This window comes from Ovis canadensis, chromosome 22, assembly GCF_042477335.2.
Source record: "Ovis canadensis isolate MfBH-ARS-UI-01 breed Bighorn chromosome 22, ARS-UI_OviCan_v2, whole genome shotgun sequence".
Lineage (NCBI taxonomy): Eukaryota > Metazoa > Chordata > Mammalia > Artiodactyla > Bovidae > Ovis > Ovis canadensis.
The window spans coordinates 34151666-34176732 of NC_091266.1; the positions used below are offsets into that span (position 1 = coordinate 34151666).

Consider the following 25067-nt stretch of genomic DNA (forward strand, 5'->3'; position numbering starts at 1 on the left):
AATAATGAAGAACATTTTATTACAACGAAGGGCTTATGAATGACTGCAATTCAATTCGATGACACTCCGGCCGGTATGCACTTCTGGGCACCGCCCAAAGGTTCCACCGCCTTTGGGCGCTTACGTGCGCTCCGTGACCGCCGCGGCGGACGCGGGGTAGGCGGCGGAGACCGCATGCGCCCTGTCTTCCTGGGAGAGCGCCCCCTCCGCCCAGCGGCTGCAGCGCCCGCACGGAGCGCATGCGTACACCCGGCGGGAGGAGGGTGGCCCGGAGCTAGTGGAGAGATTTGGCCGTGCAAGTGAAAGGGAGCTGACCGGTGGGGCGCAAGCGCGCAGGCGCAGCCGGGGGCCGGGCAGCGACTCCGGAATCTCGGTGATCCCCAGTCTGCGCCGCATCCCGAACCGCAGCCATGGCCGCCTACAAGCTGGTGCTGATCCGGCACGGTGAGAGCACATGGAACCTGGAGAACCGTTTCAGCGGCTGGTACGACGCGGACCTGAGCCCAGCAGGGCACGAGGAGGCGAAGCGAGGCGGGCAGGCGCTGAGAGGTGCGTAGCGGGCCGGGGTGGTGGATGTGGGCTGCGAAGGCCGGGGCTGGCGCCTCTGGGTCACGGCCGGCTGGCCTCACCCCCTCCCGGAGAACGTCTAGACCTTAGGCTTCTTCTTTCTAACAGTGTATTTTGCAGTTGAGAAAATGAGCCGGGGTTGGGGGATCGACTTGCTCAAGGTCACCCAGCCAAGAAGAGGACCCGGGCGGTCACCGCGCAGTTTTATTGCGCTCTCCACACCGCCTTGCGAAATCGCTCTCGTCTTAGTCTGAGCATTTAGTAACTCGGGGACGGGTCACTAAATTGGATGCCCAGTGTCTTCCAGTGGCTACAACCAAACCTACTCTAGGCTAGGGAGGCTGATGAAGTGGCAGGCCACATGCTTCTCCCTGCCGTGGGGGAGTGAAACGGCGGCGCGGAGACCAGAGACATCCACGTGCTCCTGTAGGATGCTGTTTAGCAGCATTCCACAAACCCTGTGTCCAGAGTGCATCCACAAATGTAAATGAGTGGTTGAATGAATGAAGGATTTGAGTTAATCCTCTTCACAACCCCATAAAGTATACAGATTTCATTCCCGTCCTTCCCAACTCTCCCTGGCCCTCTTTCACAGTTGGGAAAGTGAGAGTTGGAAAGAGGACTTGACCAAGGCTACATTTTATTCCTAGTCTACCACGCTGGCCTCTGTTCTGGGGATGAGTAAACAGGTAGGTGCGAGGGAACTGGTAGGCTGTGGCAGGCAAAGGTGGAAGTGGAAGTGAGATAAGCTTGCCTAACTCAGGCTGGCCCCCTCTGGCAGACGGCTCTCTGTGATTTTGAAATGCTAATAAGGAAGCATTCCCTGCTGCCAGCAATTCAAAGAATCTCGGGACTGAGGAGGTGCTTCCATTGATCCTGCTCTGCTCCCTTTTAACCTCGACAAAGCAGCAGCCGTTGAAATAGGTCATTGATGCCTGGTTGATGTGAATCAGGTATTTGGCCCAAATTTGCTCTTTCTAGGTTCTTGCCTCCACTGTAGATCTTTTAGAAATGAAGCAAAGGCTTGGAAACAAGTCTGGGAAATGTAATCCTGCTGAGGATGTGTGTGAATAATTGGGGATGGCCGGGTGTGACCTCATACCGGTTAGGAGAGGCCAGGATGGGGAAAGTGCTGGTAACGGAGGCCATTTTCTCTCCTGTCTGGCAGGAAGAACTGAATGGGTCTGTGGTGGCTTGCTGATGACTGACCCAGGACAAAGCAAAGTGCAACTGTCCCCTAAGACTGGTCAAATGCCTTAACTTGTAATCTCTTAAAATAACAGACCCAAGTTCAGTTTTTAAGTAAATGTTAGTAGCATTAGTTTAAAAAGAAAGCCCATTAAAATTTTAAAATAGCTGTTTAGGGGCATCACAGATGATTAAATAAAAAGTCAATGACTAAAAGCAAAAATTCTGAATGATGAAGACCATATGAATAATCTAATAATATAAAAGGCCTAAAATAAAGTATTAATTTCACCAGGGCTTTAAGTACTGTAGGGCTTATAAAATCTTGCATGATTTCAGGAGCAAATTAGCAAGAACTGAGTTTCACCACGCCATATTATTAAGGGAGGATGGAGGCCACATGGCACACCAGCTAACCCCATCCCTGGGAGCATCCTAAACTCTGCTTTTGTTTGATGGCCAAGTTAAAGGAAGAGGCTTTAGAGTTTGTTGAGAGTTATAAGGGGAACTGCCCTTTTTCTCTGGGATCTATTTGTGTATCTAATGTGCAGCACTCCACTGCAATTAGAAAACTCAGTGAAAAAACCACAGCTTTTCAGCATGGCAGCTGAGCCTTGCACTGAGGATGCTGCTTCCCAGTGACTCAGCCTTTTACTGGGAAATCATTCTTCCCTATAAAGTTAGGGAGGAGATGGTAAGTGAGTCTACTAGGACTGGTCCTGAGGCTCAGCGATGAGATGTGTCTTTTTCCCTTGTGGGTGCTGGTGAGTCTCCTGGTGACTAATCCTCCCTTCCCCCATCAGTGTAGTTCTTACTGGCCTTATTCTCAGCTGAATGACTGGCAGAAAATTCACTTCATTAATTTCTGTTGGTGGTTTCAATACAGGAAAGTTTGTGCTGAATTTCAATGAGGGCCTTATAGCCTCATTGAAGAAAACAGGAATGTTTTCCTGGCTCACCGCATAAGGAAAGGGCCATCTCCCCATTAAAGTGGGAGGGAGAATAATGGTTTGTGAAACATAAATGAAGATATATATGGTTGTAACTTACTGGTTGGGCCAACATAACTCTTGATACCACCCCTCATAACTGCTGTGTGTAGAGGAGAGGTCTGCTTTTTCTCCAGTGAGTGGCTTCTCTTAAACTTGGTTTAACAGTTGATGTAGGTAGGTAGATATATAGGGTAGTCAAGTAATTTGACTAGCAGAAAGGAACTGTGGATGAAGAGATTGTGATGTGATTTCCATACGCTAGGGAAGATACAATTTCATGCAACAGACTGGTTTTATCAGCATCCTGTAAGAGCTCTTGCTGTATCCTAATTGTTGAATTAAAAATCCCATTTCTCCTGGACCAGAAATTAGAGAGGACTGAAATATATCAGTAATTATCAATCAGAAGTGACAGTTCTAACTAAAATACAAACATCAGAATCCTTAGAAGTTAGGAAGCTATGGAGAAAGCTAGAGATGGTGGTTATGAGTTGGATTATAGAGTCGTACAACCTGGGTTTTTAACCTTTCATATAATATCTGTGACCTCAGATAATTTGCTTAACTCCTGCAGTTTCTATTTCCCCCACCCAGTAAGATGGATTGTAATGACGTAACCTCATTAGATTGTTATGAAGACTAAATAAAATACATACAAAGTACTTACTAGTCCAGTGCCTGACAGATGGTAAACCCTCTATAAATATTAACTATTATGTTTATTAAGTGACTCCAAGCTTTTAATATCCTTATGTTAAAAGAATTAAAGCAAATAAAAAATTAAAATGTGCTTAAGCACAGCACTCTGGGGATTAGCGCAGATCTCAGGTTAGCTTGTTGACAATACATTTGGGCCTTTGGTTAGATGAATTATTGGGAAGCTGCTGGGAAGTATATTGTCAATTGCAACATAAATCAACAAATGTTACCTTCCCCAAAGGCAAAATATTGTTTTTCCTGTATGTAAAATAAAATATTTAGGGTATACAAAATATTTAGCAAAATAATTTTCATTTGGGTTGTCCATACCTGAGATTTATATGTAAGAAAATTCTGGCTCTAGGGAATTTCCTGGCGGTCTAGTAGTTAGCACTCCTTGCCCTCACTGCCAAGGGCCCAGGTTTAATCCCTGGTGGGGAACTAAGATCCCACAAGCCATGTGGCATGGCTAAAGAAAAAAAAGAAGAAATTCTGGCTCTAGAGTGGACCTCATTGGCTTATCACTTTTAACTTACAATTTTCAGATGCTGGCTATGAGTTTGACATCTGCTTCACCTCAGTGCAGAAGAGAGCAATCCGGACCCTCTGGACAGTGCTGGATGCCATTGACCAAATGTGGCTGCCAGTGGTGAGGACTTGGCGCCTTAATGAGCGACACTATGGGGGTCTGACTGGCCTCAATAAGGCAGAAACTGCGGCCAAGCATGGTGAGGCCCAGGTAAAGATCTGGAGGCGCTCCTATGATGTCCCGCCACCTCCCATGGAGCCCGACCATCCCTTCTACAGCAACATCAGTAAGGTATGGACAAACTGAGGTTTGGCTCGCTGCACACAGGACCAGGGGATCAGAATCTGGACTTCTCTCTTTTAGCTTTTATTAGTATCTGCCTAGATCACTGAGTTTCTAATTTATGATAAAATAAATACCCCTTGTAATCCCTCTTTTCCAAGGAATGACCATCACTTGTTAAGAGTTTATGTGGTTTATCTATAAAGAATTTCTATCTTTTTTACATGTATTGCCATATTTTTTAAAACTGCACTGTAGCTGATAGGGCCTTCCTAAACCAATTGCGAGGTAAGAGTGAGTTGGGAAGGCCTTGAGGCCTACCTTTCCTAAGCTGTGTTCTTTTGGACTATTTAATCTTCCCTGTCGTGGGTAATGGGGGAGGGAGGGCAGGATAGTAATAATCCCCCTTCTCAAGCTCTCAGTGCCCTGGTGAGAGACTTTTACCTGTACTGTGATCCCTTAGGGGATGAGGAATAGGCAGAACAGATGCAACTGGTAATAACTGTTAAGCTGGGATTTTTTGTTTAGGATCGCAGGTACGCAGACCTCACTGAAGACCAGCTGCCCTCCTGTGAGAGTCTGAAGGACACAATTGCCAGAGCTCTGCCCTTTTGGAATGAAGAAATTATCCCCCAGATCAAGGAGGGGAAACGGGTACTAATTGCAGCCCATGGCAACAGCCTTCGGGGCATCGTCAAGCATCTGGAGGGTATGTGTGCTTTTCAGAGGGGCCCTTGGGGAAGGGTAAAGCAGAGCTGCCACTACTCTGGACTGATTTAGTATGAAGGAGACCTTCAGGAAAGGGTTGGATGTACTGAGAGCCTTAGAGACAGTCCAGATTATCTCCTAGTAGAAACATGATCCTTGCTTCTCAAAGCATCATCTGCAGAACCAGAGGCTGCCACACCCCACTGGGTGCTTGTTAACACGTTAGAACCTCAGGTCCCACTTCAGACCTGATTTGGAAGCTGCATCTGTCATCGCTCCATTACAGCAGAGTGATCACCCAAAGAATGCCCCCAGTATTCTTTCTTAGCCACTGAACAGCAAGAAAAAAAGGGATGGAAAGTATCTCTCCCCAGAGGAGATACACACGAAAGTTTGAGATGCCTACCTCTAGACTGGGTCGGGAAGACTCCCTCGAGAAGGAAATGGCAATCCACTCCAGTACTATTGCCTGGAAAATCCCATGGACAGAGGAGCCTGGTAGGATACAGTCCATGGGGTCACAGAGGTGGACACAACTGAGCGACTTCACTTTCACTTTCACCTCTGGACTAGGACTGCTAGTTGAAATTGCTGATAAAAATCCTTAACCACAGCCTGATTACAACTCCCCACATGAGTGTCAGTTTGCATCCTAAGTTGTTTCACTCGAGGGCCTAGAGGCCCAGATGCGCCACGTTTTGGCAGCTGTATGGACAACATAGGACATTTGAGATACTAAGATGTATAGTCCTGCTTCACTGTGGGCTTCCAGATCCCCCTTGGGGAGGGATACCTTTCATCCCTTTTTTCTTACTGTTCAGAAGCTGAGAAAGAATATTGGGGGCATTCCTTGGGTAATCACTCTACCCTAATACAGATCCTTACTCTTATGACAAGTATCAGAAAGGGTGTCTTAATTCCTGCCAGAGTCCTTGGAGGACCCATTTCCTCACCTGGAGGATGAACAGAAAAGCTGGAGAGGTCTGTGGATTCTTATCTTGCTTGACTGATCATGAGGCGGGGGTATATTTTCAGGTCTCTCTGAAGAGGCTATCATGGAGCTGAACCTGCCGACTGGCATTCCCATGGTCTATGAATTGGACAAGAACTTGAAGCCCATCAAGCCCATGCAGTTCCTGGGGGATGAGGAGACCGTGCGTAAAGCCATGGAGGCTGTGGCTGCCCAGGGCAAGGCCAAGAAGTGAGGGCAAGCAGCAGATTGCTTTCCCAGGGATTACCCTCCTCCCCTGCCCTGGCCCACCCTACTCCTCTGCACCTCTCCCTGGCACGTGTCCCACTGATGACATCTGTAGGCATCATAAGTTGTAGCTGCAGGTGGGGACCAGCGGCTCCCAATTCCACATTAGCCATTTTATCTCTTGCACCCACTCCCTTCATACAGTCTAGTCAGAATGGCACGTCTGGGGCATGGTCCTCGGTCCAAGCTGAGGGAAGACTTATCCAGAAGTGTTGAGAGGTCATCACTGGCGGGGGTTGATAGTGGTTTATTACTAAGGAGCTGCTTGCGTAGGGGTCAGGGAGAAAACCATGCTGAGGTGTGACCAATGGTAAGAGCCTGTTCGCATCCCCAGAGGCCAGCTGGGCACTGTTGTTAGGTGACTCGGGGCTCTAGTCATTCCAGTGGGAGATGAATGTAACCTGCATGGTGACTCAATCAAATATTCCTCCCTGACTCTAAAAGGCTGGATCAATCCTCAACGTTTCTGTGTTGCATTACTTTAAAAAAAAAAAAAATTATATATAAATACAAAAAAAAAAAAAAAACCTTCTGGGGTTTTTAGTGGCGGTTGAAATACTCCCACATGTGGTCATCAGCAAATAAGTCATTCCTTACACCATCATGGGATAAGCTCCTTGACTTCTAAGGCGTAGGAGTTCATCCTGTTGTGTGTTTTAGAATCCCTCCCCGGCCTTAGTGTTTTGTGGCAGCGGAATGCCTCTTGATCATGTCCAAGTGTGTCTCTCACTGTGCCTGACTTCTGAACCATGTTCCAGTTGCTTGGCCTAGCACTTGGGCCCCGTACTCATTTGAGCATAACTGTACTAAAAATATCTTTTTTCCAGATCAGTATAAAATAAAGGAGTGATGTGCAATATTTTCTGTGTGATATGTCTTACCTGAGGAAATCAACTCGAACATTCAACTCGAAATGTCTCTCACTGCCCAAGTTCGTGTATGACTCAGAGCTTTAGGATAGCCAGTCACAACTTTACACAGCCATTTTATCTCTTGCACCCACTCCCTTCATACAGTCTAGTCAGAATGGCACATCTGGGGCATGGTCCTCAGTCCAAGCCGAGGGAAGACTTATCCAGAAGTGTTGAGAGGTCATCACTGGGGGGGTTCCCAATACCATGTATCTCACTGGGTTTTCCACTACAGGTTGAGCTGAACTGTTTCCTGTTGCCTCTCTACAACTCTTGCTCAATGGTACTGGTTACTAAAATCAAATTTTGAAACTATTATACCTTCTTTCAGTTCAGTTTTAGTTCAGTTGCTTAGTCGTGTCCGACTGTGCGACCCCATGAATCACACAGCACGCCAGGCCTCCCTGTCCAGCACCATCTCCCGGAGTTCACTCAGACTCATGTCCACTGAGTCCGTGATGCCATCTAGCCATCTCATCCTCTGTCGTCGCCTTCTCCTGCCCTCAATCCCTCCCAGCATCAGTCTTTTCCAATGAGTCAACTCTTCGCATGAGGTGGCCAAAATATACCTTCTTTAGAAAGGTAAAAGTTTGTTTACTAGACTTAAAAAAGCCAGTCCCTTTCTATTAGTAAACTGTAAACTTGATTCACACCTTTCCTTTTGGCTCCTGAAGTTTTATCCCTGTCAGTTACCTAACCTCCTCAGAAATTATACTTGCAGGAGAAAATGAATCTATAGTCATCCCTTATCTGCAGAGGGGAGACTGATTCCAGGACTCCTCTGGATACTGAAATTCACAGATGCTAGGGACTTCCTTGGTGGTCCAGGGGCTAAGACTCAGCTCCCAATGCAGGAGGCTAGGGTTGGATCCCTGGTCAGGGAACAGGATCCCACATGCATGCAGCTGAGTCTGCATGCTGCAGTGAAGAGCAACTAAGACCCAGCACAGCCAAAATAAACATTTCAAAATTAACAGATGCTAAAGTGCCTAATACAAGGTGGCATAGTACAGATGGCTCTCTCCCCAGGGGTTTCCCATCCATGGTAGGGAGGACTGACTGCAGTTGTCTACATAATTGGGGAGGGGCATCGCTCACACTTGCCTTTTCTCTGAGGCCTCCGAGAAGATCACTGGAATATGAGAAAGCCCATAATGCCGTCCTCTTCTAGTAGGAACAAGTGACGCCCTCCATCTAGGAAATTCTTAAGCGCTCTGTGCTAGCCATCAGGTGAGACATGTATACATAATCTTCAATCCTGATAACCTCCGAAAGGGCTAGTGTCGTTTACAGAAGAGGAAACACGCTGAAAACAGAAACGGGCCAGAAGGTCCACTACTGAGTACTGGGACCCAGTAGGAATGTTGCCCTTATTCTAAAATTTAAGCATCTTGCTTTCCAAGTTAGCTGTTTATCTGATGTGCCCAGTAATCCTAGGAAGACTTTTAGTACTTTAAGTCTAAAGTAGCCTGATGGGATGTTAGTTTCCTTAGCTTGTACTGAATCTTAGAACAAAAGTTGGTAATTTTGTGCTCAACCCATGCCTGACACATAGCAAGTACTCAAAAGTATGTAGCACGTAAAAAAACACACAAAAAAAGATAGGTGATTAGGCATTGTCTACAAAGACTCTGCTCTAGATGTCATGTCAGTTTAGATTCTTTACCCTACTTGAGACAACAGAAACTAAAATTCTTTTCATAAAAATGTTTTCTTTGTCATAGCAAAAGCACACATTTGCAACACTCAAAGAATAGGCTATAATCTAACGTCATACAGGTTGTTTGCTGGTGCCTCCAAAAGAAATTACTCCAGAGAAGAAAACCCACTGAAAGGTTCACAAGAAAAACGTTCCACCTACAGGAAAGATTTTTCTAAAGGTGGCTGTTGACCAACCTCTGGTGTCTGAATAAAGACAACAGCCTCCTGATGTCACTCACACTTGTACTCTTGGAAAACAGCTTCCCCTCTGCTTGGGGAAAGTGGCTTCTTAGGTCTGCAGGAACTCAGGCTGCACTCGGGCCACCTTCCGGAATTCTTTGGTGTGGGTCTTTGGGCACTGCATCTCACACCAGCTGATGGGGACCATCTGGACACCTGCAAGGGGAAAGGTGGTGTAGGAGCTGGGACCCCAGATACTTGCTCGAGACATTTCTCTTTTCAGCTGGGTGTGAACTGATGTCACCAAGCTGCCTAGTGAACCTCTCACCTCATACAGAAAAAAGCCTTGTTTATTCCACTGATTTAAGGAGTAAGTGGCTCCTTTCCTTAGATTATATAAGGAGAATCATTCTAATCCCAGTAGTCAGTATCTACACTCACATTGCTTCTAAGATAATTAAAAAACGAGGGAAAACAGTAGACTAATCCCAACCTTAGCTCTCAGGAAAAGGTAAGCACATGGTAGCATGGACAAACTCACCTGATTCGCTGTGGGCCACCACCACTCCCAGCTCATTTTCGGCAGTGGTTAGCAGGTAGTTGGATTGCGCATCACCTAGGGAGATCTAGTCATATCACGTTAGTAAAGGAAAACAAAGACTTACAAATCTTCCCTCTCATAGCTACTTGAGTGATTTCTCTACTTCCATTTCTTCCTTTGACAAAGGATCACAAGTCTTCAGGGAATAAAGGATACCACTTTGGCCAAGACGATGTCCCCTGGGCGGAAACTCTTATAAATTTCAACCTGTAAAGAAAGAAGTGTTAAGTAAAAACTCCGATCAGGTCTATAATGAAACTATTAACCCCACTGGGTAGAGCTAGTTTACTTCTAACCCCAGAGGGTAGAACCCCAATGGCAGATCTACCATTACTCAAGTAGAGCAACAACTTTTATTAATTCTGCGGCATCATCACAAAAATGAAAGATCTGAACTCAGTAACCTGATCAGGAATCTGACTTAGACAAAAGGTACTATGGTTGCCCTGAAAGGGTCCAGAATAAGTCTGAGAGAACAGCCATGAATAAATACCTGGCTTCAAAGACAAAGTGTAAACTAGCTCCTCTCTGGTCAACAGAAGAAAAATCACACAAAGAGGAAAGGAATAGTGAGGTGAATTCCACACCTTCCAGTAGAGAACACCTTAAAATTCCTTGGACTCCACATTCCCACAGACTTTTGAAATTCACTGGAATAATCTCAAAGGACTGAGATTCCTAAAGCCATGAAGAAAAAAAAGAGCCAACCAACAACCTTGTCTTTTTCAGTAGCTCGGACGTCTTCTTTGCTATAAAGAAAAGAAGTAACAGAAAGATTAATTATCTGTGAGAAAGAATTATCCGGCAGACTCCTAGCAGAGAAAGAGCTATAAGAGCAAAGAGAACAAGTCCTGATCCGGACCCTGCTGCCACCCAGAGGAGCAGGTGGAGAAATATTTCCCGTCCTAACCCCGAGGAGAAAATCACAGTTCCCATTCTTGGATCAAACAGAACAGGAGTATCAATACCTCCCACTAGAGGAAAGTGGATCCAATTTGGCAGAGGATAAGGAGCTCTGCTGCCTTAGGAGAGCTTGAATGGCAGCATCACAGAACCACACAGAATCCTGAGGGTGGAAAGAGCCTCAGATGTTAAATTATCTAGCTCACAAGAACTGTCTGTCCCTTCTCAAAGAACCCATAGTGGGGAAAAAATATCACTTTACCCACTACCCTTTTTATTGTCTTATAATGCTTGGGTTAATCGATATTAAACACAAGAAAAAAAGGTACTTCCTAAAATGCCTTCTACTTTGGTATGAATCATACCCACAATGCACCTCCAGCTTATTCAATTCTTTTTTGTTCTATTTAAAGCCCTATCTCATTAATATCTTCCTTCTGTTTTAACTCACATACTATAATATTTTCTTTAGATACTAACTGGGGAGAATCAAAGCACAAAGAGGTGAGACAGGGCAGGAGTAGACTGTTAATTGTTCTTAAAAATTCCAGTCTCCCATCCTATCCTAATCTCATTCCAGGCGCTGAGGCGAATATGAAGACAAAAATACTCCTTACCGGATGGTTCCTCGAAAAGAGTTCTTAAGTGGCGTGGACCCCACATATAGGATATGTACTTTGGCAAAGCGTGAATTGATGCTGGAGACCTGTGGAACAGAGGAAAGGGCAACATTATAGAGGGCAACATTATAGAGTATTAGCAGTTGTCAGCTGAAGGAGGCAGGAATCAACTAGGAAAGACTAGGATTTTAGTCCAAGCATCCCTACTAAGCATAGAATTTCAGATAAGTTAACTCGTATTTATCCCTGCATAAGTGATGTTCATAAAGTGGAGTAAGAGCCACTCTGGCCACCTAAAGTAGAGTTACCGAGGGAATCAAATGAAATAATATGGCAGAGATTTTTAAAAATGTACAAGTCTAACATAAATACACAAGGGAAGCATAGCAACTCTAACTAGACCTTTAGCAGATCTCACCAAGAGGCCTGTAGTGTGAATGGAACTTAAGTCTCCATTTCAGCTGCTGGGTAATATTTGGATCACTGTGCCTGTCCAGTTATTTTCAAAATAATGCATAGATTTTCTCTTTTTTTCCTTTTTTAAATTTGGCCACGCTGTGTGGCTTGCAGGATCTTAGTTCCCTGACCAGGGACTGAACATACACCTTTGGCACTGAAAGTGCAGAGTCCTAACCACTGGACTGCCAAGGAATTCCCCACATAGATTTTCTGTTGGAGAAATTATTTATAGAGGAAAACTAAGAGCTACAAGTTAACTGGCAGAGAGTGGGGATGGGCAGGGAATACGGATGTCTTATAGTTACTAATTGGTACAGCACTAATTTGCACTTGCCCTCAAAGACTTTATAAAAATCTTTCATTTCTCTGCAGAAAAAGTTTCGCTTTAGATGTTCAAAAATACACCTCCTTATGACCTTCTGGTACTCCTGTTTCCCAGACAGAAATAAAAAATTACATACTGAGGAAACCAGCTCTGTCTGTGAAAGGACTACATAAGCTTGAACTTGACCACACTGATCATTATCCTAGAAATCTCTAGACCCAGCACAGTCCAGTAAAACTTTCTGTGATGATAGAAAAATTCTGTTGACCAACATGGCAACCACCATTCACCTGTGGCTACTGACTACTTGAAATGGAGCTAGCAGAACTGAGGAAATAAATGTTAAATTTGTTTAATTTTATTGAAATTTAAATGACCTTATGTAACTATTGGTTACCATATTGGACAGTGCAGTTCTATAAGGATCATGATTTCAACACTGGATGGTATCCTAAGCAGGGAGCTTAGGACCAACTTACCTTGCAGGTTACAATAGCTCCTACATCTGGCAGTAATTGGGACTCTGTTTCTCTCATCACAGATATGACAGGAAGCTGCAGAGAGAAAAATAAAACATGAATATTCTGGCTAAGCCTTGGATAAAGGTATTTATGGCTTGACAGTAAAACGGGATACCTTGGGCCACAGTAGACGTCACATGGGCAGGTGGACGACAGATTCATTTGTAGCCCAGAGCAGAAAGCCTTAGAAACTTTAGGATACAGGAGGGCCAAGGGGCCACAGAAAGAAAGGTACAAGAAGATATAATCTTACCACTTCAGATGAGTTCTGAGTTTTTTTGTGATTTTCTTAAGAGTTTTTCCACATACAACTACATTGCCTGTAATCATGGATAATTTGACTCTTTCCTCCAAAGTTATATCTTTCTTTTGGTTTGTCATTTTATTGGACAGGCTAGAATTTTCAAATAAATGTTATATAACAGTGGCCATACTTGTTTACTTCTATTTAACACTTGTAGAGTTTCCTCTTTGAGCATGGTACTGGCTATTGGTGTAGGAAAGATATTTTTGAGCCTGATCTTTTCTTAACCTTTCCCTTGTTCAACATGCTTCAGCTCTCCTGGTCTTTTTTCAGTTTCACCAATTCACGAAATTTTTTCCCATCTCAGGATCTCTTTTCAACCTGCTCTTTCTGCTCACTCACTCAACTCTTATTTATCCTTTAGATTCAGACTAAATATCACTTCTGACTAGGCTGGATTTACCTATTACATATTCTCATGGTACTCTGTAATATTGTTTCAGAGCAGCCATCATATGTGTAAGTATACCTTCATTTGAGCATTTATTTGCTTACAGTTTGTATCTGTACCCCTTGATAGCAGAGACCACATATATTTGGCTCATTATCACATCCCACAGCTATAAAATGAACAAACTTTCAAATCCTAGGGAAATTCCCCAAATTGATCAAATACAAAAGTCTCTCATTTTATAGGTAAGAACCTATAAAGGGAGTGTAAGTTTCTTACCTAAGGCAGAATTAAGGTTTAGTCAATACTGAATCCTCTTTCTACTATGCTCCCAGTCTCTAGGGCGTTCCTGGTGGCTCAGCTGATAAAGAATAATCTGCCTGCAATGTCAGAGACCTGGGTTCGATCCCTGGGTTGGAAAGATCCCCTGGAGAAGGGAATGGCTACCCACTCCAGTATTCTGGCCTGGAGAATTCCACGGACTGTATAGAGATTTGGGCTTCTCTCATAGCTCAGTCAGTAAAGAATCTGCCTGTAATGCAGGAGACCTGGGTTCAATTCCTCCGTTGGGAAGATCCCCTGGAGAAGGAAATGGCAATCCACTCCAGTATTCTTGTCTGGAAAATCCCATGGACAGAGGAGCCTGGTGGGCTACAGTCCATGAGGTCTCAAGTGTCGGACACGACTTAGCGACTAAACCCATGCCCCCCACCACCTCCAGTCTTTAAGCTGCTCCTCCAAGAACTGCTTATCTGATCCCAAGCTAATAATGGATCAGCCTCTGGAACCAGGGAGAATAATATTATTCATACATTCAATAAACATCTACTGAGCATTTACCTTGCGCTACGTGCATAGTAGTGGAAGGGTCTAATGGGGAACTTATAACTGAGTGTTAAATTGCATGCTGAACTAAGTGCTTAGAAAGGGAGTAACAGCTCTTGGGACCTCCCTGGTGGTCCCATGGTTAAGACTCTGACCTTTCACTGCAGGGGGGATGGGTTCCTTCCAAGATCCTGCATGCTGCCTGGCAAAACAAACAGGCAAACTGACCCCAACAGTTCTTTGTGAGTGTTAAAACAAACAAAAAACAAAACTCCCTCTTTTGACTAGTGGTGTCTATAGGGCTTCTCTGAGAAAGTGATAACTAGTGAGGTTATCTAAAGGGTGGTGGTGGTTTAGTCGCTCAGTCGTGTCCGACTCTTGCGACCCCATGAACTGTAACCCGCCAGGTTCCTCTGTCCATGGGATTTTCCAGGCAAGAATACTGAAATGTGTTGCCATTCCCTTCTCCTGGGTCTTCCCGACCCAGGGATCGAGCCCGCGTCTCCTGCAATGGTGGTGGATTCTCTTCCGCTGAGTAGGTAGGATTTAATCGGGCTAAGGAAGAGAGGAGCGTGTTCCAGACAGACGGCGTGTGTACAAAGACTCTGTGGTCCACTGGCGATATTGAAAAAGACAGTAGGACTTCTGCAAAGAGTGAGGCGCGGGTAGCGGAGCGAAATGAAGCCAGAGAAGCAGGCGACATTCGGCCAGGATTCAGCTCACAGCACGGCTGAGCTCGCCTCCGTTCTTTCCCCAGCTTGCTTCCCGGAGGGTCAGCAACACAGCCAAGCCAGACAACACAATTAATTTGTGATGGCTAAGTGTCCAGCAGCGGGGATCCCAGCTGTCAGAAACTCAGAGACTAACTCCTTCTCCTAAACCAGGCACTAAAGACGCGCTCGTAGGACCCTGCCTAAAGACAGTGAAATCAAAGGCAGCGTAAGACAAAGAGACAGAGGAGAAGGGAAGCTGCCCCATTTACCGCGCCGTTCTCGCTGGTCTTTGTCAAGCAGCCAGCAAGCGACGAAAAGATGTAGCCGTGCCGGGTGTAGGTGCCGCTGCCCGGGCTGCCCTCCTCCAAGTTACACAGACGTTCGCCTGCGGAAAAAACGCTGCATCAGCCACGGGTCCGCTGAAGCTGTTGGTCGTCTGGCCTTCTTGCCCCTGTCTCTGCCCACGATTTGCTCTAGATACCGCTGACTTACCGGGGATGCAGTACCTCACGGGTGGCGCCATGACTGCCACTGTTCCAAATCCCGAGGAAAATGAGGCCGACCTCTCATTGGCCAATATCCAGGTGCAGTTACGCAGTAAGAAACGCGCTAATTGGTGTGCTCTATCTGTAATCTCCGGAAGCGCTTCCAGAAGACGTAAACTCCATTTCCCAGGTTGCATCGGGACGAATTCGGGGGCGGGGCTTCGGAACTCTTGCGCTTGCGCCTGTGGACAAGGATGGGCGGGCGGTGGGTCCGGGTCTGCAGGCTGGACCTGTGGGCGGTGGGCCATGGTTGGTTGGATTGAGCAGGGCCGGTGGACGCCGAGCTGGAGGGGGTGGCAGTGAGCTGCGGCGGAGGCTGCGGGGTTCGACTTGGCTGATTGAGGAATCGGCCAGCGGCAGGTAAGAGCGAAGCTGCGGCCTTTTCTGCCCAGTCCTGTCGCTTTTAATAGGGTCGGGCCCTGTTCCCGGGCCTTGTGAGCCCGAGTTCCTGCTCTGCACGGCCGTGCCCTCGAACCGGACGGAACACACCCTCCGGGCAGCCCTGAGGCGTGGAGCTGGAAGGTCACCCCAGCCAACTCGCCCATTTCACAGATTTGGAAATTCATCCCCAGGGATAGGATTAGAATTGTACAGTATCTCTAAAATCAAGATAGAGACCGAACGGGTACTCAAGTTATTTTTTACTTTCAGTCTATCATTCTTTGTTGAGAAATAAAACGTTTCCTCAGTTTCTGTAACTGCAGTCTCCAATCTTGCGGAAGCGTGCTAGTCTGGAAGGAAAGTCTGCATGAATTAGTGTTGCTTTTACTGATGATTGACACTTGCTGCTTCAGGCAGTAAACACCCTGAAAACAGCATCTTTGTTCAAATGAGTTATGTCGACTTTGTTTCCTCTGCTCTTCGGTGTCTTTGGAATCTATGTGTGTCCTCCCACCCCTAATAGCCCCCATGTCCAGTTTCCCCTTGGGAAAGAGTTGGTGACTGAGAGCCTTGGGGAGAGGAGAGTGCTGTGACCTACACTCCCCTCTGAACTGGTGGCACGTGTCACTATGTTGGTAGGACTGAGGGATCAGAGTGTTCAAGGCTTGTGTTGGGGGTGATGCTGCTGCTGCTGCTAAGTTGGTTCAGTCGTGTCTGACTCTGTGGGACCCCATAGACGGCAGCCTAGCAGGCTCCCGCGTCCCTGGGATTCTCCAGGCAAGAACACTGGAGTGGGTTGCCGCTTCCTTCTCCCATGCAGGAAAGTGAAAAGTGAAAGTAAAGTTGCTCAGTCTGTCTGACTCTTAGCTACCCCATGGATTGCAGCCTACCAGGCTCCTCCATCCATGGGATTTTCCAGGCAAGAGTACTGGAGTGGGTTGCCATTGCCTTCTCTGTTTGGAGTGATAGGGAAACTCTTATTTCTTGCCCTGTTCACTTCCATCACCACCCTTCACCCCCAACACACAGTTTTTTGAGTTCTGCTTTATCTCAGTTTCCTGAGATGAAAACTTATGTTCACTTGTGGTCCCATGGACTACATATTTCTTCCCTGGCATTCCCATACCCCCCTAAACCTCATTAAGTAAAATAAGGGAAGGGGGCCTTGGTCTCAGACTTCTTTTACATAATCTGGTCTTAAGCTCTGTACCTACAAGCTTTCAGCTTACATGTTTGTGTTGATTACTGGTTGGATAGTTTTCTAGAATGATTTCTAACTCTGAAGTGCAATGATTCCACCAGTGGTTTTCATTTCTCTCTCTATTGATCATGAAGAATATAGCAGTTTACACTTATTTTGTGTTATCACATTGGCAGGAGTGTCCTTGCTGTTATTTGTAGGACAGATGGACATCTGACCAGCCTTTCCACTTTGGCATCCCTCCAGTTCGTTCATTCAACAAGTATTTATTGAGTACATCCATGATCCAGGTATTGTGCTAAGCACTTTATAAACATTTCATTTGTATCTTACCAACTGTATATGTAGTCATAAAGTGGGTGGAGCAGAAAGGTGCCTTAGTATTTAATCCTACTCTCTTATTAATGGGAACACAAGAAAACTGAGTCCCAACAGAATTTGGTGCTTTGCCCAAGGTCACAGATCTACTTCAGGGCAGAACTGAATCCTAAGTAGTCAAGTTATGGGGCAGGTAAGAGTTGGTAAGTCTGGTCTTTGAGGCATTTCCTGTAGAGTTCAGTAATTCCACAAGTAGCTGAGACAATCTAAAAAGTTGAGAATCAGAAAATGAAGGCTTTTTTTCTTTTAAACAGGAGAGATGGCATATAATTTTTGTTTATTACAGATGAGGCACACATATTATTTGCATGCTGTTGCTGTTAGGACAGGGGAGCCTGGTGGACTGCCGTCTATGGGGTCGCATAGAGTCGGACACGACTGAAGCGACTTAGCAGCAGCAGCTGTTAGGACAGGGGAGCCTGGTGGACTGTCGTCTATGGGGTCGCACAGAGTCGGACACGACTGAAGCGACTTAGCAGCAGCAGCTGTTAGGACAGGGGAGCCTGGTGGACTGTCGTCTATGGGGTCGCACAGAGTCGGACACAACTGAAGCGACTTAGCAGCAGCAGCTGTTAGGACAGGGGAGCCTGGTGGACTGCCGTCTATGGGGTCGCACAGAGTCGGACACGACTGAACGACTTAGCAGCAGCAGCAGCAGCAGCTGTTAAAAATATTTTGGTAAATAGAAACTCTCCATTAGCTGTAGTAAGGGAGTGAACGATGGTGTGGATAACCTAAGTCACTTGGATTTGTTTTGGGGTAAAATGTTTCGTTCCACTGTTACATTAGATTGTAGCTGTACACTATTTGAAGATTCATGCTTCAAGCTAAATCATTATTCCACACAATAGGAGTCCAAGTCGAAGGAGGTAGGAAGTTTGAGCTTTTCCTTTTCCTCTTTTCTGCACTGTCCCTTTGTTCTCTTAGCCGCTCGGAGATGATGGAAATGGCCAACTTACTTTATCCTGCTACAGAAGTAGGGCCCTACTGGATTGTCTGTCTTCTCCTTGCTGGTTTTATCTGCTGGCTTTGTTTTTGCCTTAAGTCTTCAGAGGGCTTATGGAAGGAGGTAATTGAGTTTTCTTTGCAAGGCCTCTTGTGGGGATATCAGGGTAGTAAGGAGAGTACCTTGCTCCAGTTACTGAAATGACACCATCCCTACAGTGGAGCAGCTTCCTCCAGTTTCTGCTGGGCTTTGAGCTGCCTGTTAAATAAGTCAGTGGAGTTGCAGAGGACAAAGTAGCCATAGGGGAAAATCAGATAATTTCCTCTCTGATAAGACCTTTTGTCTGCAGAATTGATGAGAATATCATCAAAATAATCCATATGGTCTGTTCTGGGCATTGCCTGGGTAGCTGACGTCCCGTGGCTGTTAGCTGAGGTAAAGATCACATGGAGGAGGTTAAGGCACTTTCAGAGGAGCCATGCACAGCACTAAAGAGCTGGACAGGCTGGTTGGGACACCTGGGGCCAGGGCAGCAGCTGCAGAGAAAGCTCTCAAGTGTCCAGCTAGAACAGAGCAAGGGAAACTCATTACGCAGGGGGCGGGTCCTGTGGTCTTCTTCCGCCGTCCTCCATACCGCCATGTCTCCTGCTTGGTGGTGGTCTGCTCAGGACCTGAGTTGTTTTGTTCATGCTTGGAGTGGGACTGGGACTAGAATTGGAGACAGAGCATCTTATGTCATGCAAGGGGGAGGTGAGCTGTCCCCACAGGAGACAGGGATTCTCATGCCCCCAGGCTGGTAATGGCAGTAGAACAGATAAGTGTCTTTTGCCTGGATAGCACCAGGGAAGATCTAGGTGCAGGATTCACATGGTGTGAACTCACTCCCTCACTACTGTTCTTGGTGAAGACAGTTGTTAGGAGGTAGGGGCTTCCCTCGTGGCTCAGACAGTAAAGAATCCGCTTGCAATGCAGGAGACCTGGGTTCAATCCCTGGATTGGGAAGATCCCTTGGAGGAGAGCATGGCGACCACTCCAGTATTCTTGCCTGGAGAATCCCCACGGACAGAGGAGCTTGGCGGGTTACCGTCCATGGGGTCGCAAAGAGTCAGACACAGCTGAGCAGCTAAGCACAGCTCAGGGCAGGCAGGAGACCCCGGACACCTCTGCTACAGTGGCCAGGCCCACAGGGCCACGCGGATAGCTTTGTGCACATTGGTTGGGCTCTTCCAAGGGTCTGTCCACATAGACAGTTCCAGAGACCCTGTGTGAGCTTGGAGCTGCCTCTCTCTTTCCCAGCTGGTGACTGGCCCAGCAGGCCTCAGCCTTAGGTCTCTGCCTCCAAGCCGCCCACTGGTGGGGAAGGGAGGGACAGGATCCAGGCTGGCCCCTCACGGTGTTGTGCTTTCCTAGGAGCCATGCGGGGCCAGTGGAGCCTGCTCCTGGGCCCTGCCCGCCTCTGCCTGCGCCTGCTTCTGCTCCTGGGCTACAGGCGCCGCCGCCCACCTCTGCTCCGCGGCCTGGTGCAGCGCTGGCGGTACGGCAAGGTCTGCCTGCGCTCCCTGCTCTACAACTCCTTCGGGGGCAGTGACACCGCCGTGGACGCTGCCTTTGAGCCCATCTACTGGCTGGTGGACAACGTGATCCGCTGGTGTGGGGTGGTGAGTGATGCCCAGGGGCAAGAAAAGGGTTGTTTGGGGAGTGCATGCGTCTGGCGAACCTACCCTGGGTCAGGACCCACACTGGCCTCCTACCCTTGGGAAGCTCCTGAGTCTGCTCTGGGCATTGCCGAGCTCTCTCACGGCATCTTCCTGACCGCCCCGGTGCTGGCAGGTGTTCGTGGTGCTGGTGATTGTGCTGACCAGCTCCATCGTGGCCATCGCCTACCTGTGTGTCCTGCCCCTCATCCTCCAAACCTACTCCGTGCCCCGGCTCTGCTGGCATTTCTTCTATAGTCACTGGAATCTGATTCTCATCGTCTTCCATTACTACCAGGCTATCACCACCCCACCTGGATACCCACCCCAGGTGGGTACCCCCCTCCAGGGGCATGGGGGTGGAAGAGAACTGCAGGCCCCAGGAGCCAATCCCAGGAATGGGGAGGGAGAGCGCCTTGGTGTTTTTGAGGTGCGAAACCGGTGCTGCTGCAGTCGTCACGTTGCTTTTCTCCCTCTGCACAGGGCAGGAATGATATGACAACCGTCTCCATCTGTAAGAAGTGCATTAACCCCAAGCCGGCCCGAACGCACCACTGCAGCATCTGCAATAGGTAGGTCTCCGGGAACCCCAGCCCTGGCCCTTTTGCTGTAGCCCCAGGGCAAAGCCTAGACCTGGCATTTGCCTGGACATGCACGGGGTACCCTGTCATGTGCCAGGCCGTGTGTCCTGAGGACACGGGCCCTAGGATGGTCCTGCGAGTTATGCATTATCACCGCTTGGGGAAAGTGAGGTTCAGAGAGGGGCGTCAGGGTGGGCAAGAGCCCCGAGTTACCTTGTCCAGTGTCGTGTAGCCAGTGAAGCAGGGTTTGAAGCAAGGCCTGGCTGTCCTCAAAGTCTGTGCCCTTTCCGCCTCAGCAGGATGCTGGTCCTTGTAGGAAAGGATTGGCACTGACATCTCAAGAACCCTGGCCACCGTAACAGAGCCTGTGTCCCTTCCTCACAGGTGTGTGCTGAAGATGGATCATCACTGCCGTATCCTTTTGCTATCTCCTCTGCCTGAAATCTCCTCCTTTAGCTCCAGAGCACTGCACAGGTTTAAGGGCCACAGACCCAAGGCTTCTAGCTTCACCCTGCAGAGAACGCTGGGCTCAGGAGAAGTTAGTAGAAGAGCAAGTTGTGGGGACCAACCATCTCCTGGGAATAACAGGAGGCTTATGTGCTGTCTGGGACGGATCTTCTGGGAGCAAGGCCTCTCTCCCTAACAGTTCTTTCTTTTGTAGACTTTCGTGCTAACATCTATCGGATGGAAAGAGAGGTCTTGTTCAGTGGGTTGTCCAGTGGGGGTCCAGATAGAACCATCGGTCCCTTTCTGCTGTCCCACACAGATGTCTGGTAAACCCGTTTGTCTGAATATTAGCAGACTCATTTTACTGAAGGATTCCAGCTTTCAAGATCTCCTGGTGGGACTCGTGAGGGCTTTGAAAAGCTTTAACCCTTTCACCTCAACTTCAGGGAAGTCCCATATTTTCCTGCCTTTGGTGATGGAATCCTTGGGCTTGGATGATATTGTGAGGAACCACAGATAAACCAGAGAAACCAGGACATCCCCTGAAGTTGTGTGTTTGATCTTGTCCTTAATCCTTTCCCCACCAGCCTGGCTAAACAACTGTGTGGGCCACTATAACCATCGGTACTTCTTCTCTTTCTGCTTTTTCATGACTCTGGGCTGTGTCTACTGCAGCTATGGAAGCTGGGACCTTTTCCGGGAGGCTTATGCTGCCATCGAGGTGAGCCCATAGTTAGGAAAAAGGGCAGCTCAGTAGAGAGCACTCCGGGGTGTGGAATTTGTCCCTAAGAAGGGGCTGGTAGCACCCCCCTCTCCTAGAGGCTTGAGAGTGTAACCAGCACTGTTTTCCATCCCCTTAGAAAATGAAACAGCTCGACAAGAACAAACTACAGGCGGTTGCCAACCAGGTGGGCTCTCCCCACCCCACTGCCTCCTCCTGCTCAGGCCAGGGGTATAGAGTTGCTGAGGCAACTGGGGCCCACCTGTTAGTCGAGTTGTAGAGACTGGGCTGAGGCCAGTCGAGACTGGATCAGGGGTGTTCTGGGGGCTGCCTGCCACAAGTAGGCTAAGTGGCCTGGGGACCAGCTGGGAGTCCCTGGTATGTGAGTTTTTGGCTCTCTATCCCATTTCATCTTCTTTGGGCTGAGCAAGTGCTCTGCCTTGGTGATGGCCTGAGCAGTGAGGAGTCCATGTCAGTCTGTGTGATGGGGTTCCAGGGGACAGAGGCCGGGCCGGTCCAGTCTGGCGATCCTTTGCTCCTGGTCTGTCTGCATCTGCATCAGGATCCCCGGGCCTCTTAGGACTCCTTGCTCTGAGCAGACTGTCGGCTTGAGCTTGTGCCTCTGCTGCCGTTTTGGTCCCTAGTGGGGCTCCCTGTTCTCTCCCTCCGTTCTATTCTGGGTGTGATCTGGTCCCCTCTCTAGGGGATTACAGCCACACAGTTCCAACTGGGAAGTGGAGTGGCTTCCCCTGGAGCCCCGTTTGTGTTGTCACAGCTAAAGGCCCGGGGTTGGTCCCTCCTGTGCTTGACCATCCTGTCCAGACCCGCTCTGCCCAGTGTATGTCCACACGACGATGCCACCGGCTTGGTCCACCCATCTGGCTGCTGCCCTGACTCCTCTGTGGCTTAACCCCCTCTCTTCTCCCCCTGGGCCTGGATCACTTCCCTGCCTGCAGGTGCTGGGTTCTGGTGGAGACCAGCAGAGTCAATGAGCCAGACTGTGCTGTTTTCTTTTTCTAGACTTACCATCAGACCCCACCACCCACCTTCTCCTTCCGAGAAAGAGTGACTCACAAGAGTCTTGTCTACCTCTGGTTCCTGTGCAGGTATCTTAACTCTCATTTTTGACAGTTTAAGCGGGGAGGGGCAGCTTCAGAAAGCCTTTTACAGAGCCCACACAGGCAGGAACCCCTCCCTGTATGAACTGTTGCTGTTCTTAGTCTCACTTAGGTTGGCCAAGAGTAGAGCTTAATTTTCTCCAGCATTCTGGGGGAGGGAACACAAAGGACTTGGCACTGAGGGTTTGGTATGTGCCAAGGGAAGTTCAACTCCTCCTTATAAGAGCAGATGCATTTTGTAGAGGAGGAAAATTGCAGATGTGAGGGGGTGAGGTGATCTGTTCCATGATACGCAAGTAGAGACGGTAGAGCTGGAATCTGATGTGCCATTTTACTTTGATCCTTGGTGCTTACTCCCCTTTCTTGTCTCCCAAGCATGGGTATTTTAGGAAATATATAACATTTTCATTAGTAATAGACTTACTTCCCCATTCTTCTTGCCTCATGATTTATTCTTAGCCCAAATAGATGCTTTTTCATGGATGCTGTTTTTATCAGTAGATGCAGTGAAGTTCATTGAGGACCCCTCAGCTGGGAGAGAAGGCAGAAGTCCCTCACCAGTCACTGTTGCTCAGTGCAATTTCAGACCTACTCATGGCCTCTAACCCTGTCCGTGCTGCCCCCCAATCTCTGCCCTTCTCTTCTCAGTTCTGTGGCACTGGCCCTGGGTGCCCTGACTGCATGGCACGCCGTGCTCATCAGTCGAGGTGAGACAAGCATCGAAAGGCACATCAACAGGAAGGAGCGTCAGCGGCTGCAGGCCAAGGGCAGAGTGAGTAGGGCTGGGGCTGGGGTGCTGGGCGCGTGGGAAAACCAAACCTGCTGCTGTGACGAGCTGGTTTTTCCCCCATGGTCAGGGCCAACTAGGGCAGGCCTGAAGCCCCGAACTTGCCTAGCCAATTTAGGCTCAAAATTGGTTTAAGGAAAAGGGTTCCTAGAAACGTTTTTCTTTTCTCTAGGTTTTTAGGAATCATTACAACTATGGCTGCTTGGACAACTGGAAGGTATTCCTGGGTGTGGACACAGGAAGGTAAAGTAAACATGTAGCTCGGCGCTGTCCATTGCACTTTCTGTGTTGGGAAGAACGTCCTACACCTGTGTTGCCTAAGACGTGAGCCACTGGTCACATAGGGCTTCTGAGTGCTCGAAACGTGGCTCATGTATTAGTGGATTGAATTTTAATTTCATCTTTACCAATTTCATTAGGCACATGTGGCTAATGGCTACTATACTGGTACAGCAGCAGATGACTACAGTAGAATCCTGAAAGCTGTTCTCAGGAAGGGACCTCTAGCTAGGGTCTGTTGGCCACCGGTGACCTCCCATTTGTATGGCAGTGTAGGATTTCAAGCAGATGCTTTGTGGGACTGAAGTTATTTGTGACAGAGGTCCTAAGACAATAAATGAAGCTAGCTCCCTCAGCCCAAGAGACAAAGATAAATCATTTTTTAGATTGCAACTACCGAGGCAGTAATAAATAGGTGACCATTAAGTACCTGCCCTCCTCCCTTTTCTATCCTCATCATTGCTGCCTGTTACTATGCTCGCAGTGCCCATTGTAGCTCAAAACCTCTAAAGGCCTGCAAAGCACCAGAGGGTGTATTTCTTGGACTAAACTGGAACTTATGTTACTTTTGTGATGAATGCCAAGGTAGCTTCAGACTGCCTTGAGCTATCTTTGCTGTGGCATGAGGATCAGGGAGGAAGACTGGGAACGCCTCGGTCTCAGGAGTATTTGTCTTCTCTTACAGGCACTGGCTTACTCGGGTGTTGTTACCTTCCAGTCACTTGCCCCACGGGAATGGAATAAGCTGGGATCCCCCGCCCTGGGTGACTGCTCACTCAGCCTCTGTGATGGCAGTGTGAGCGTGTAAGCTGGAGTGTGTCAGCCACAACTTGAGCACCACCCTGCTTCCTGCGTTGCCTCAAGGGCCTCCAAGGATAGCTTCTTGGGATCCTTGAGCCAAAAGAGCCAGTGGGCCTGCCCCCAAGGTGCCCTGCAGGGACAACTCAAGGACTCATCTCCTGGCTGCTGCAGAAGCAAGGCACGATGTGGAGAAATCCGAGGACTGATGTCCCTTTACTCAGGCAAACAGAAGTTCCAGCCCCAGACTGGAGATCAGGCAGCTAGCAACCTTGCCAGGTTGACCCCGACCTCCTCCAGGTTACAGCACTGGGGTTGGCCACCACCTCTTCCACTTGCCGTCAACAGCTGAATGGTAGAGATGAGATTCTGGCTTCTCAACAGGGCAAAGATACCAGGCCTGCTGCTGAGGTCACTGCCATTTCTCATGTGCTGCTGAAGGGAGCAAAAATAAAGGTATTTGATTTTGTAAGGACTGTAGCTTTTCACTCTTTGCCTTTCCTGTGGGATGGGG

At 47.9% G+C, this 25067-nt stretch overlaps 3 protein-coding genes across 24 annotated transcripts; 2 read left to right on the forward strand and 1 right to left on the reverse strand.

Annotated features, from left to right (window-relative positions):
• Positions 1-124: 124 nt before the first annotated feature.
• On the forward strand, positions 125-7082 carry PGAM1 (phosphoglycerate mutase 1). The gene is made up of 4 exons (XM_069568246.1): positions 125-549; positions 3992-4266; positions 4786-4966; positions 6001-7082. The coding sequence occupies exons 1-4, from the start codon at positions 411-413 to the stop codon at positions 6168-6170; spliced, it is 765 nt and encodes a 254-aa protein (XP_069424347.1). The 5' UTR covers positions 125-410; the 3' UTR covers positions 6171-7082.
• Positions 7083-8826: 1744 nt separating this feature from the next.
• EXOSC1 (exosome component 1) lies at positions 8827-15360 on the reverse strand. Its single transcript, XM_069568245.1, has 8 exons — positions 15170-15360; positions 14947-15062; positions 12403-12477; positions 11137-11225; positions 10332-10365; positions 9773-9823; positions 9557-9641; positions 8827-9231 (listed from the first exon to the last, which is right to left on the reverse strand). Exons 1-8 carry the CDS (start codon positions 15357-15359, stop codon positions 9125-9127), a joined length of 747 nt encoding a protein of 248 aa, XP_069424346.1. The 5' UTR covers position 15360; the 3' UTR covers positions 8827-9124.
• ZDHHC16 (zinc finger DHHC-type palmitoyltransferase 16) lies at positions 14659-25029 on the forward strand. Of its 22 annotated transcripts, none has more exons than XM_069568220.1 (12): positions 15361-15582; positions 16981-17094; positions 19539-19786; positions 19959-20153; positions 20306-20394; positions 20788-20816; positions 21438-21571; positions 21711-21758; positions 22592-22677; positions 23338-23461; positions 23649-23719; positions 24441-25029. In XM_069568220.1, the coding sequence occupies exons 3-12, from the start codon at positions 19544-19546 to the stop codon at positions 24553-24555; spliced, it is 1134 nt and encodes a 377-aa protein (XP_069424321.1). In that variant the 5' UTR covers positions 15361-15582; positions 16981-17094; positions 19539-19543; the 3' UTR covers positions 24556-25029. The 22 variants fall into 22 exon arrangements, with proteins under 22 accessions (XP_069424320.1, XP_069424326.1, XP_069424323.1 ...); XM_069568231.1 differs by having other exon boundaries at positions 15372-15582; positions 20121-20153; XM_069568221.1 differs by having other exon boundaries at positions 15380-15582; positions 17005-17094.
• The last annotated feature ends 38 nt before the right edge of the window (positions 25030-25067 follow it).